The sequence below is a fragment of the Diadema setosum genome, chromosome 12 (assembly GCF_964275005.1).
Source record: "Diadema setosum chromosome 12, eeDiaSeto1, whole genome shotgun sequence".
In the NCBI taxonomy this organism is placed as follows: domain Eukaryota; kingdom Metazoa; phylum Echinodermata; class Echinoidea; order Diadematoida; family Diadematidae; genus Diadema; species Diadema setosum.
The window spans coordinates 31,542,742-31,557,211 of NC_092696.1; the positions used below are offsets into that span (position 1 = coordinate 31,542,742).

The following is a 14,470-nucleotide window of genomic DNA, read 5'->3' on the forward strand; positions in this document are numbered from 1 at the left end:
TGTATAAAAAGTTTTATGGATCTTGTATCTACAGGTGGACACGTGCGAAATTTGGAACATCATTCATACGCATTGCTCCTCTTATACACAATGAAATTGTTAGGCACGTTTCCTGGTGTGTGTGTGTGTATGTGTGTGTGTGTGTGTGTGTGTGTGTGTGTGTGTGTTGTGTGTGTGTGTTGTTGTTGTTGTTGTTGTTGTTGTTTTTTTGTTGTTGTTGTTGAAGTTACTGTTGTACTTTTTCAATATACTTATAGCCATGGAGCTACTAGCTCAAACTCTCGCTTCCTGTTCGTATTTCTGCTCCTCCGCAACCGATAAATTGATAATTGTGCATGGCACAAATACAAAGTTCTTGAAAACAAAATAATTAATGTACTTAACACGAAAACTAATAAAAACAACACTAAACAAAGGAAATACAATCTTCGCAAGTTACTGTCACAATGTTGGAGCAGTGACTCAAAAATAATGGTTTCTGTCGTATTTAAGTTTTTGAGCGTTTTCTACATGTTTTCTTCCATATATTTCAACTTTCGTCACTACACTTGCACATGCCTCTAGTAAATCGATAGAGCTCTTCATTATCACTACAATGCACTCCCGCTACAACAAACACGGTAATAACGAAACTTTAGTTCCAACGTAGTACAAAATTCAGTCCCCGACATTATCCGCTCTATTTTTTTTAATGGTTTGTTCAGTTATAAAGAAATTTCGATATAAAGGGAGAAAACTGCATGTCCCAAGGACTTTGTTATAACGGTGATTGACTGTATTTCAGTTCAGCTCACTGAGGCTCTCTGAATTTTGTTTGTGGCGTCGTCCTGCACGTGGATTCCTCACTAGAATGATATTCCCCCGGTGTTTCACTATTCGGTACAATACGTCCCGTCCTCCTTGGTACTGATTCTTGTTCCTTCTCGCTTTCTTTCCCGATTCGAATGTTGCTTCAATGCTTTATGTTACTTCCTTTCGTCCAGGTCAATGTTCTCATCCTCTTCCTTCCTTCACTTCCTTTCTTCACTTCTCCCCCCCCCCCCCGGCTCTTGGGTATCAATGTCTGAGAACGTTGTGACTTTTCTTTATGACGTTAAGCATTATAGTAAGTTTTCCTCTCCAGCATTGAACTCGCTCTCTGGGTTTGTTCTTTTTTTCCTCTAGCATTATCTTTGTCCTTCGTTTTTTCTGGTCCTCTCAATAAATCAACTCCGTGACAAGTAAACTGCTTCCTTAGCTGTTTGTTTCAGATTCATCCGGAGAGTGCTCGTTTTCTTGCCAAGAACCCTGGCCAGTTTCGCGGCTGCTGTCGCCTTCTGAGCCGTTTCCGTCACTGAGTGTCTATTGGAGAGTGAGAGGAGATTGAAAGAATTACCAAGTTTTGTCAGATAGTTATAGGTGACTTGTAAATTTTCGTCTGATCCAAATAAGTTATATACAGCGTACCTCGTTTACGTGAACTTTTATTGTCAGCATCGCTAGTATTAATTCGCAACTTACGTGATATTATCTTTAAAGAGATCGTACAGATCTGGTTGAGACCTAATTTCAGGTTTCTAACATTTTTTTGGGGGTGAGATAATGAGAAACCTCTTATGAAACATGAAAGAGCATGTCATTCTAATGAGGAATTCAACGTTTATTTGATGAAAATTGGTTTTGAAATGATTGCGATATAAAAAAGCGATTTTAATAAACGTGGGACCCACACTTTATTACGATCGCTTTGTTTTACCTTGTTTTTGGATGTTCCAGTCATTTCAAACCCGATTTTCATCAAATAAACTTTGAATTTTGTCTTGAAATGGTATGCTCTGTATCATATCATAAGTGTTTTCTTGGTATCTCGCAAAAATTGAAAAGCCCAATTCTCATCTCCGCCAATACTGTATCATCCCTTTAAACTTCAGCCAATTTTTCGCCCATGGAACTTCGCACTGCACATTTCACGCAAATATGCGGTGCTGCATGTCGTCGCTCAAAATAACTTACTCTTCACTGTTTACACTGTCTATAATATCTGAAACTGAAGTTAGCAACCTACTTTTGGGCAAATATCAAAGCAGCAAAATAAAAAGGCTAATTCCATTTACATTTTGCGCAAGCAGCAGCGCACGTCGCGTGATCTCGAAAAGTGAATGTTTTCAGCAACGACATGCGAGTTGACGACATCGCTTTTGGGTAACCCACGTCATTTCCGAAACTAGACATTGCTAGAAATGAATGATTCTAAACCATCATGACACACAACTGATTGAAATATTTACCCCCCCCCCCCATATTGTTAATAAATCTCTTCAAAATCATACTAAGAATCGACTTACTCTCAGTATTTTTGGAAATGGAACAAATTTCTTTAACTGAAGTGTATTATTTCCTTATGTTAATTGTTTTATTTTTCTGAAGTTACTGACATGACGTAGCTAAAACAAAAATGAATACCCATGTGTCATAGTACACATTTAATGAAACGGATACATATAATGCAAAAGTGTAAAACGCAACGTTTATGTATTTTTACCTGTTTTCTCCATTTTTCTCAACTTTACTTTCTCTTGTTTCTTTTCAATGTTACCATTACGTTAATGATAAATGTTGGGTAAAGAGTGCAAATCAAAATGGGATTTCTGAAATCATCCTGAGCAAATGAAAAGTACGCTACTGAGAATGTACTGTCTAAGAATATACTGACTGCCAAACGTAATACTAGTACTAGTATACAATTAAGTATAAACTATTCTTCTTTAGCCGACTATTGCTTCAGCACGTGTGTGGTGGCGATTTGCAATAATTCACTTTTGAAGTCGCCCGTATTTCCTAATGACATGTTTGAAAACATTGTGACGTAATTAGGTTGAAACATTTTCAAATTTGCCTCTACAGTATAAGCAAAGTGTGCGCTGACTTGAAAATCTTAAAGGTGCATAAAAAGCCACGGGCCTAATCTTGATACTGTCTTCGTGCAATCTGCCAGACAAATAATGTAAAAAAAATAAAGTTGTGAATAAAAATGGGCGTTTATGATCAACAACATTATGCAATATAGATCGATTTATTGGACGGGATCTTCAAGACGTATACTAGTGCCAAACATAATGTTGTCATCACAGCATAACACAGCACAAAGTCTTTACTGAGAAAAATATGGCTACCAAAAATAAAATGCACGAAAAACTCTCTCATGTAGAGGTTGCTAGATGAAATGGTTTAATGTGTGCACTTTTTAACACATTATCTGTTTTTTTTTTCCTGTTTGCCCAGCTTGGCAATACTAGTTCATCATTACTAAGGTTTAATAATTGATGAGATTAAAACACAATTATGCAAACCTCTGTGTCTTCTTGATAGAAACTCAAAAACTGGCTTAACGGCACGTCATCTATAGTGATGCACTTCACCTGTAGCATGATGGACATGATGAAAAAAGGCTCTTATTTTATATCAATGTATACATATTGATTATAGAGAGAGAGAGAGAGAGAGAGAGAGAGAGCGAGAACGAGAGAGAGAGGGAGAGAAAAGAGAGAGAGAGAGAGGGGGGGGGGGAGAGGGACAGAAAGAGAGAGAGGGAGGGAAGAGAGATGAAGAGAGCTTGCTTCCAAAAGGACCTAAGTCCATCTTTGTTCAATGGATTTAGCGCCTTTTGGAAGCAAGCTCTTCATATACCAGATTTGATATTCTCTAAAGGAAATCGTTTCATGGCAACATACTGAATATTATTGAATCACGTGTTCTTACCAATATGGAATGACACATCCACCTTCATTGCAACTGATTGACAAATTACCCTACATCGACGTAAATGAGCATTTAAACGATCAGTTTTAGTAGTAGCCATGATAAAAAATCATGGGCGCACATACTCGAGCAGGATTAGAACTTGCGACCTCCTGATCACCAGACAGGCGTCATCTCCACTAGACCACCGAGCTTTCACCCGGCACCAAGTGTTGGTTCTAATCCTCTAATTATTCGCGATTCGTAGGAACAAATCCTGCTCGAGTGCGTACGCCAAAGATTTTTTTTTTTCATTTTTATCATGGCTACTACTAAAACTATGATCAATTCAGTGGTTATTTACGTCGATGTTATAGGGCAATCTGTCAATGGGTTGCACCTCGACGGAAGAATTTAATGAATTTGACCATCCACACTCGCTGCAAAGAAATTTTCATTTTGATACATTTTCTTTTACAAAACGTTCATTGATTGTCGAGCGTCGGTACGGATTGAGATTATACATGACTATAATGTCAATGGTTGAGACGTTTCCTTTTTTGTCAACCTTTACATCTTATATTGGAATTGGGGAAGTATGCGATTATATTTCATGGGACTGGCAGATTTCGTTAATTAATGCAACCGGAATGACATTACTGCATGTAGAAATAAATTGAAATATCGCGCTCAAGGTAATTGATGCGCCCCCCCCCCCATTTTGAACACGACAGTGTTGGACTTATAAATGAAAATGACTGATTCTTACTCTCCAGCGTGAAGCCTGGGAGGCAACTGTCGTGAAGAATGTCCTTGGCAGGTTTAGCTCATCGAGATTGGCACGTCTTAGATGGGGCAGACGACACAGAAATTCAGCCAAGTTTGCTGCTGCTGACTCTGAGATGAATTTTCCCTCTGACAAGTCAGACAGTTTACATATCTTCAATTGGCTTATCTGTAAAAGAAAAAAAAATCAGTCACAAATTTCAAACTCTACCGAACCATTTTCCTTTGTCTATTTCTGTACCTCTCTCTCTCTCTCTCTCTTTGAATTTTCTGAGCATTGGTAACGTATCATACACGTTACTATGTTACAAATTAGTTACGTATTATTGTGTGGAAAAAGATAACGAAATAAAATCCACTAAGTTGTGTATTTGTTACGATCTTCGCGGTGAAACATATCGCAATGATATCTAACAGTTTCTAGCGTAAATGAGAAGGATTCCTCACTTACAAGAAAAACAATTAAAAAAGTCGCAACGTATAGTATTGAGTTACATTATTAAGCAATGCTATGTGATATGGGATTCTTGTAGCAAAGGTAACATTCTCTATGACTAATCGTCAATGACAGCAGCATGAAACAATGTAAAGCCTGGAGAGAATAAACCGTTTGACAGATGATAGGAAGGTGTATTATTGCTATTGTATGACTTGACGTCCTCGCAGAGTCAGAGGGTGCGTTTATCAACTCCTTTTCTCGGCAGAAACATGTTATCCAAACAGCTTCAAGGAATTTTTACGAGTTGATAAACGCAAAGCTGTTTTGATAGCCCTTTAGGAAAGCCTTTTACGAAAGGGTGCGTTTATCAACTCTCCTTTCTCGGCAGAAACAGGTTGTGCAAACAGCTTTCAAGGAATTTTCACGAGTTGATAAACGGAAAGCTGTTTTGAAAGCCCTTTAGGAAAGCCTTTTCGAAAGCCCGAAATTTGTGACGATCCAAACAGGTTTCCTAAACAGGTTATCAGAAACCTGTTTGTAAAAGCCTTTCGAAGTTGATAAACGCAAAGCTGTTTTGAAAGCCCTTTAGGTCGCCCTATACTGCGGTTGCGTAACCATGCGTTTCCAGTTTCTGAAAAGACGCGCGCCACGTAAAGTGCACACGAGTACGTGTACACAGGTGTATACATACAGCTGTGTGTAATGCACGCATATGCTTGAACAAGGAGATGTTTCTCTCACCAACAAGGTTTGAGAAATTAAGTAACAACAGTCTCATTCCCTTTGATTCCATGTCTCATGCCGCTACTCAGAAATATTTGAAGTATGTGCTAAACTGGAGCTGCCTCACAGATAGGAAGACAATTGATTCATGTGGCATTGTATCATGACTCCTCACTCTCAAAGGAAGATATGTCTTTATGATGGTAATTGCTTTTCGCCGTCCCTTCTTAGAAAACAAGCGGCACATTAATAGTACAGGCAGTCAGGGCTTTGGAAAGGGCTCTCGAAAGGGCTATGGAAAGGGCTATGGAAAGGGCTATGGAAAGTTGATAAACGCAGCCGACGAAAACAAGCGGCACATTAATAGTACAGGGAGTGGATAGGGCTTTCGAAAGGGCTATGGAAAGGGCTTTCGAAAGGGCTATGGAAAGGGCTATCGAAAGGGCTATCGAAAGGGCTATCGAAAGGGCTTTCGAAAGTCGTTTAAACTGGGGAAAGTTGATAAACGCAGCCATGTATAGACACATGAGTAGTCTTCACGTTACGGTATATTGTTTCCGTCTAGATTCAGTTGTGACTTACGAATGCAAATTAATTCAATTCAATTCAATTCGGTTTTATTTCAAATCAAAAGAAGCATAACAGTTAGTCCGCAGACTAATAGTGTCATGCGTACAGAATAAAAATACATGCATGATTACAGAACATTCACAATCCAAGAAAAAATCAAAAAGTTAAAAAACCTATTAAATTATTCAGTCATACCAATATCATACAAAGCGTATTCCTTACTGTCCTATAATTACACATTACATTTACACAAGATTAAAACTGGATTACACATGTGGTGATATTGCTGTAAACATAGATGCAGACATTCAAAAACAGACAATATACATGTACTATGGCTAGAGCAGAATAAATTTCCACATGCAACATAACGAATAAAAAAAAACAACATTAAATCAGCGGATGTATAATGCCATCTATGAAAAAAAAAAACGAAATTACAACAGTTCATATCTTTGAAAAATAAAACAAACAGACATTGCACTGATATCAAATCACCTTTCAGCACTATACACTATATCATTAGTATCATATTACTATTGCACTGCACTTCAGGAAAAAAATATATATATCACATGGTGGGAGTATGAAATTGGACATACCATGTAGGTAAACTGTACACATACACTCACAACAGTGAGAAACAGGAAATACATGTGTGTATGTCATAACAAATTTGAAAACCATGAGTCCAGACAAAAAAAAAAAATCAATGAAACATACCCCTTTTACTAAAATATTATCTTCATCAACATAACCATACACAGATATACGCTCATAACTATATATAATAAACAGATGTATCATGTACATACATATAAACAGCGTAAAGATAGAAACGCCAGTTTCAATCTATTTGTACATTATATCGTTATTACTAACAGATATAATTTCGACAATATATAATATCAAAATCAGATTTCATTCAAATATAAAAATTGCAATTCAAATTTCCAAAAATTGATTCTACGTAACTATTGATTTCTTGGTTTATCAAATTACAAAATGCATTGGGCACAATGAGGCTATATCTGTTCAACTTACCAATGAGTAATGTAATTGCAAAATGTTCAAAAGTTTCACAATTACCGGAGTACTTGATTACCCAACTCTATAAAGAATATAAATCATGAGATTCCAAATGCAAATACATGATGAAATAACAAATTTCTCAAAAATTTCATAATTGTTTAAATACTTGATTGCACACATTTTATTCTTAATACAAATATATCAATTCACGTATGAAAGAAGCAAAATAAAATTTGTTATTGCTCTAATTATAGTTGAGTGATGTATATACAATTACAGAGAATTCAATAGGTTCACAATTGCTGGGATGCTTGATTGTGCGTACCTTTTCGTTCTGATTTTTGGCAGTGTTAATTTGTGACCATTTCGGAGTCCTGTTCGAGATACAGATTGTCTACTTGAGGGAAGCAGACCTCTATGTCTGTCAGAGAGCAACAGAGATTTTCCAAAGCTCAGGATGAGGTCTGTTCGACGAGACTCCAGGGTTGGGATGTCCTACAACACTAAGAGTTCATCATAATGATGTTTCTCAGGAGAGGCGATCATGCGAAGAGCCCGCTTTTGAACTCTCTCGATTCTGGTGGACTGATGTGCTGTGATGCTGCTTCCCCAGACTGGAGCACAGAATTCCATCAAGGGGCGAATGTAAGTTGCGTAGACGAACACCAAATCACCACGAGAAACTCCGAATGATTTCAACATGGTAAGAATGTTCAGGCTGCGAGATGCTTGTGAGATCTTGTGATCAACCTGAGCATCCCACTTCAGGTTGGCTTGTATAATCACACCAAGTAGACGAAGGGCAGGTACTGCTTCCAGTGCTGTGCTTTCAAGCATGATAACAGGCGGAGCTGGAGCATTGCGTAGGAAGCTAACACGTATGATCTTGCATTTCTCAGGTTTGGGCGTCATACCATTGACGGAACACCACTGTTACAAGGTGTCCACCTGCAACTGGAGCTGACCAGCATGAGATTTGTGTCTTATGTCTACAAGTGACAGATCATCAACATACTTCCATCTCCTCTCGGTGCTCATTGCAGCATCATTGATCATGATGAGGAAGATTATGGGCCCCAACTTGGTCCCCTGAGGAACTCCACACGTGAGCTTCTGCTCGGTCGAAGATGTGCCACAATACTTCACTGTTTGAGTGCGACAAGACAAGAAGCTTGAAATAACAGGAATGATAGCTGGGCGGACACCATGCTCCATCATCTTGCAAAGTGCTATAGAGTGATCAATTAAGTCGAATGCTTTTAGGAAGTCAATAGTGCAGAGAGTGGCCTCGTATCCTGGTCTCTCAAGACATCGATATACCTCATCGAGAAGACTCACAAGATAGTGGCACACAGAACTGCCCCTCATATTCCCAAATTGCTGTGGGTCAATCATCGGCTTGACATCTGCCATCATCCATTCTGCTAGGAAACCCTCAAAAACACGGGCAAGGATAGGAGTAATTGAAAGAGGTCTCAGCTGACTGAAATCGACAACGGGTGTTGTTTTTGGGACTGGACATACAGATGCAGTTTTCCAGCAGGATGGGAAGTGTCCTGTCTGTAAGCAGTTGTTGAAGATGGTGGTCAAGGGTTCAGAGATTTCATATGCGAATTCTTTGATGAGGCGAATAGGTATGTCTCTAGGATGTCCAGCCTTGGATGCATTCAACTTCTTGAGACGCTTGTAGACTTCATGTCGATTGATCTTTGGAGGAGGTAGGGAAGGTAGATATGCGGGCAAGGCAGATACATCAAGGCTAGGAAGTCGGTTGCAAATACTGGCAAAATGGCAGTTGAGTTCGTGGGCAAATTCAGCAGGCATTTTATCAGAAGCCAGCTTAGAGACAGAAGACTTGCGCATCCCTGTAAGGCCCTTGATTTGTTGGTGCCATTTTCCAGGTTCAGTCCGCCTAAGGTGATGTACTTTTCGAGCTCCAAAGTTCTTTTTTGCGTGAGAAATCTCTCTCTGAACAAGGTTACGAGCCTGTTTATAAGATTGCATATCACCCCTGTCATGATGGTCATTTCGCGTGGTTATGAGTCGTCTAATGCGAATGTTCATCCACACCTTGTCATTCACTCGACGTTTGATGGACACCTCATCAAAATGAGAATGATAGCGAGCAGTAAGGATTTCCTGGAGCCGCTCTGCTTGCAAAGATGCATCGGGCTGTTCATTACTGCTCCACCGCCCTGCTTTTTGCGGTATTTGCCAGGAAGTGATCACAAACACGTCACATTTTTTGGACACAGAATCGTCCAGTGTCATTCTCGGTTAGAATATCTTTTAGTATCTTTACTCTATTCCATTTTATTGTAAATGAAGGATTCATTGTGCCGCATAACATTGTGAAGTCGCACACGTAGCGTGCAGTGTTTGGGATTCCAAGATTTCAATATACAGGGTACTGTACGAGAAAGAAAACTCTTGATCCCGAGCATCTTAATAAATTACCGGTCTATAGTAATTATTATTTATGCCTTATACGCTCCTTTAAGACGTGAAATAGCTACAGCCAGTGACGTCGTTGGTTGTTTTTAAAACTAATTTGCTGTAAAGATCAAAGTTCCTGACATAAGCTATGTATTTGCATCATATGGGCACAATGAACTTATACACACACACACACACACACACCCACACACACACACATTTTGTGAACGAATGGTACATTGAAAAAGAGGTCCGTGCACTCTCGTACGTCTACTGCATGCAAACATTTAAATCACTCAAAAAATATCTATACCTGTTAATCTATTATAATTATAATGTCATGTATCTAATCTTAACAAAAACGATTACTTTTCTATTTGAATACAAGAAAAAATACATTTGCTTATTTGAAGCCAACATTAACATAAATGATTAGTTTTGTTTAGTTCTTTCATTTATTATAAATGAAATGAAATAAATTGAATTGAATTTGCTAAAGTCTTTGTTTGTTAACCCGGCACATGTATAATTGTCTGTGGGTCTGTGTTTTAGTAACGATATCATTTTTCTTCTCCCTTCCTTTAAAAAGAAAAAAAAAACTTCCTGGGAATAGCACAGCGCCACCTGCACAGCGTTACCGCATTAAGGGAGCCCTCACTGACCTCACTTTCAATCTCCCTCTCCCTCTCTCACTCCCCCCCCCCTGCTTGTGCAACCTTTGTCTCATGGCAAAAATTCCACAATTAAACTTGTCTGAGAGAAACATTGTATCATTAGTAAAGAAAAGAATAAAGCACAACCGGATAACGGGGAAAAACGCATTGCACTTGATTTCCATATTTTTGTCACTGCATGAAAAGCGTTCATACCTATTCTTTCGTTTATACATTGAATTTCATAACGCTAACTTTGGAGGACTGGAGTTACAAATAAAGTTATGTCAATATCAAATAGAATAGGATTGATTTGCTAAAGGAGTCACTACACTACCCTACAATACAGACACTTTTTCATTTATATCGAAAAAAAATCCGTCCTCTCCCAACACTGCATCACTCATATCAATTATATTCAAATACTACATGTACATACCTGACATGATGATGCTAAGGTGACGGCTGTTGAGAGGAAACTATCGGGCAAGTAGCGACATTCCAGTCTGAACTTGGAAAGACGTGGCATAGTACACACCCATTGGGCAAAGTCTTTTCCCACCCAGGAGAGCTTAAGGGTGTCATTATCATGAAGACGTAAGTCCAGATCTTCAATCTGAAGAAAATAACGGAATCGAAATTTGGAAATAAAAAAGAGAGATGAATGAATGGTGTGAAAATCGCAAAAAGAAATATTTGAATATGCAAAAAAAAAAAAAAAGACAACTGTAGAGGTGTTATACCCGTTACTATATGTTACAAATTAGTAAACTTATTCTCTTTGGAAGCTGACAACGAGAAAGAATCCACAAAGTTGTGCATTTCTTACGATCCTCGCAGTGGAACACATCGAAATAATAACAACCAGTTTCTAGCGTAAATAAGAAGGATTCATCACTTAAAAGAAAAACAAACAAACGAATAAACAAAGATCACAACGTCTAGTATTGAGTTACATTATTGAGCGATGCTATGTCAATATCAAGTAAAATATGATTGATTTGCTAAAAGTGTCACTACACTACCCTACAATACCGACTCTTTTTCATCTATATCGAAAAAAGAATAATTCCTCTCCAAACACTGCATCACTCATATCAATTATATTCAAATACTACATGTACATACCTGACATGATGATGCTAAGGTGGCGGCTGTTGAGAAGAAACTATCGGGCAAGTAGGCGCATTCCAGTATGAACTTTGAAAGACGTGGCATAGTACACACCCATTGGGCAAAGTCTTCTCCCACCGAGGAGAGCTTTAGGATATCATCATCATCAAGTCGTACGTTCAGATCTTCAATCTGAAGAAAATAACGGAATCGAAATGTGGATATAAAAAAAAAGAGAGATTAATGAATGGTGTGAAAATCGCAAGAAGAAATATTTGAACACGCAAAAAAAAGACCATTGCAGAGGTGTTATACACGTTACGATATGTTACAAATTAGTGAACTAATACTCTCTGGAAGCTGACAACGAAATAGAATCCAATACTAAGTTGCGTATTTGTTACGATCTTCGCAGTGGAACACATCGAAATGATAATAACCCGTTTCTAGTGTAAATGAAAAGGATTCATCACTTCAAAGAAAAACAAACACACAAACAAACAAAAATCACAACGTCTAGTATTGAGTTACAACATTGAGCAATGCTATGCGACATGGAATTCTTGTAGTAAAGATAATATTCTCAATGACTAATTGTTAATGACAACAGCTTGAAACAATGTAAAGCCTGGATAGAATAAATCGTTTGACAGATGATAGGAAGGCGTATCATTGTTATTGTATGGCTCGACGTCCTCGTAGAGTCATAGACACATGAGTAGCCTTCACGTTTCGGTATATTGTTTCCGTCTAGATTCAAATAATGAGTTGTGACTTACAAATGCAAAGTACTACTCCACCGCCTTGTCTTTTGCGGTCTTTGCCAGCGAGGAAGTGATCACAAATACCAATCACATTTTCGCACACAGAGTCGCCCAGTGTCATTCTAGGTTAAAATGTCTTGAAGTATCTTTACTCTATTCCATTTTATCCTAAAGTTGCATTTATCAGGTATGAGGCTGATTGAGGCACAATCATTGCGTAGACGCACACGTAGCTTGCAGTCTTTGGGTTTGCAAGATTTCAATATACGACAGAAAAAAAAAAGAATCATGATCCCGAGCATCTTATCAAAACGATTTTCCCGGTCTATATGACAATTGTTTTAATAGGCCTAATACACTCCTTTTAGACGTGAGATAGCTACAGCCAGTGACGTCGCTGGTTGTCTTAAAAACGAATTTCCTGTAAGGATCTTTCTTTATTTGAGTAAAAAAAAAAATACATTTGTTTATTTCAAGCCAAAATTAACATAATCATCATTAGTTGTGTTTGGTTCTTTTTTTTTATTATGAATGAATTGAATTGAATTAAACTGAATTTGCCAAAGTCTTTGTCTGTTAGCCCCACTATCATGCACCAACAGAACACCCGTCAGCACCGACATAATATCTGTCATACACCGACAAAACATTCCTGGATCAGCACCGAATGACTGCAACTGTTCACGCCATGTTTGCTAACTCCAACTCTCATGTCCCGAATGGACACTTTTATTCCACCCCACCCTGGTTTTACCAAGGCACATCACGGTTCTCCGTCACACCTCCCTCCAACAAGAGGAAAGTTATGAATGTAACTTTTCGACTATAAACACCTTCGTTGTAAGGCTTACTTCACTGTTCTTGCTTACTACACGTATTCAGCTCACACGATTACAAACTCAAATAGTTTTGTGTTGTTTTCTCACAACCTCACCTGGCATACTACACTTATCATTACTGATTTTGAGCCTTATCAGAATCAGTTAACTCCGGCATCAATTGTCCACTTTTAGAACAATATATATGAAAACTTGACAAGCCCCCTACAAAACATGTAAACACAATAATTTCGCAATATGTCTACAGTAATACACATGTGAAACTGTTTTCAACGGGTGCACATATGGGTGCACATAATCCGGAAAGATTACAGCAGATGTAATCAATCATTTCTCCAGTAGTATCAAGATTTTCACTGAGACTGTGCTTTCTGGTAGTCTCGACTGCAATTATATCCTCACACACTTGATCAATAAACTTACATAACTTCAGGCACGAAAAGTATATTTTTTTTTTTGTAACACATACACTGCATCTTTAAATGTGAAAACCAAAAATACACTTTCTTCCTGAAATTGTTCTGACTGTTGCAAAGATAATATTTGTTTCTCCAACACAAATTTTCACTGAAGTTTGACTGAATGAGGTAACAGCACACATCTCTTGATTATAACAACATCGTATTTAAACACCATGACATATGTGTACATCTACTCAATGTACTTGCTAATCAATCTTAAACTTATGTCAACTCTGCGTCATAAGTTTAACCAAAGCAACAACAAAGATGTAACCACCGGACATTTCTCTTTGTCACTGCACACATATATGTTTTGTCACTCGTTAGCATGTTATAATATACAATGTATGTGCAAACTCTGGAAAATATCGAGATCATACTCGACACACAAATGTGACTCTGTCACTCTGTAACGAAACAGATACACAGGTTATCAATTTACAAAAGTGACATTATAACATCTTGGCTTCTTTATGCCTCACTGTCACTCAACACGTTTTCATTAATACAAAACAACACGCATTCTTTTGTTTTAACACAAACCGGTTGACATAAAACTCAAAATTTGATCAACAGTTTTCCTGTGAGGCCGGTGTGTTTCGCTAGACTGATTTTGTATTAAGTCTGTAACGTATCGGTTTACATAACAATGTGAATCCTTTGACCCTTTGGTGTAAATTGAATGACATCAAAATAGAAGTGTGCAACTGAAGTACAACTTTCACTGTAATCTTACACACCACAAATGTTGTATCCGGGCGCTTCCTGTAATGTTGGGTTTTCAAAATATCATACAATGCTTGGCGTGTAACACATCATGAAATTTTCAAGTGATGTCTCCTTATAAAGACAGAATATTGTGTACTAGTACTTTCTCATACTTCCTAGCATCATTCACATATACTGTTTTCGTTTAAAACAAACATGATTAACACAA

At 38.0% G+C, this 14,470-nt stretch overlaps 1 protein-coding gene across 1 annotated transcript in view; it reads right to left on the reverse strand.

Annotated features, from left to right (window-relative positions):
• Positions 1 to 1,233: 1,233 nt before the first annotated feature.
• LOC140235883 (uncharacterized) overlaps positions 1,234 to 14,470 on the reverse strand; it is a 44,806-nt gene continuing 31,569 nt past the window's right edge. The window contains exons 11-15 of the mRNA XM_072315877.1: positions 11,485 to 11,661; positions 10,796 to 10,972; positions 4,487 to 4,672; positions 3,330 to 3,398; positions 1,234 to 1,341 (exon numbers count right to left, since the gene is read on the reverse strand). Coding sequence (XP_072171978.1) covers positions 1,234 to 1,341; positions 3,330 to 3,398; positions 4,487 to 4,672; positions 10,796 to 10,972; positions 11,485 to 11,661 — 717 coding nt within the window. The remainder of the gene's footprint in view (positions 1,342 to 3,329; positions 3,399 to 4,486; positions 4,673 to 10,795; positions 10,973 to 11,484; positions 11,662 to 14,470) is intronic.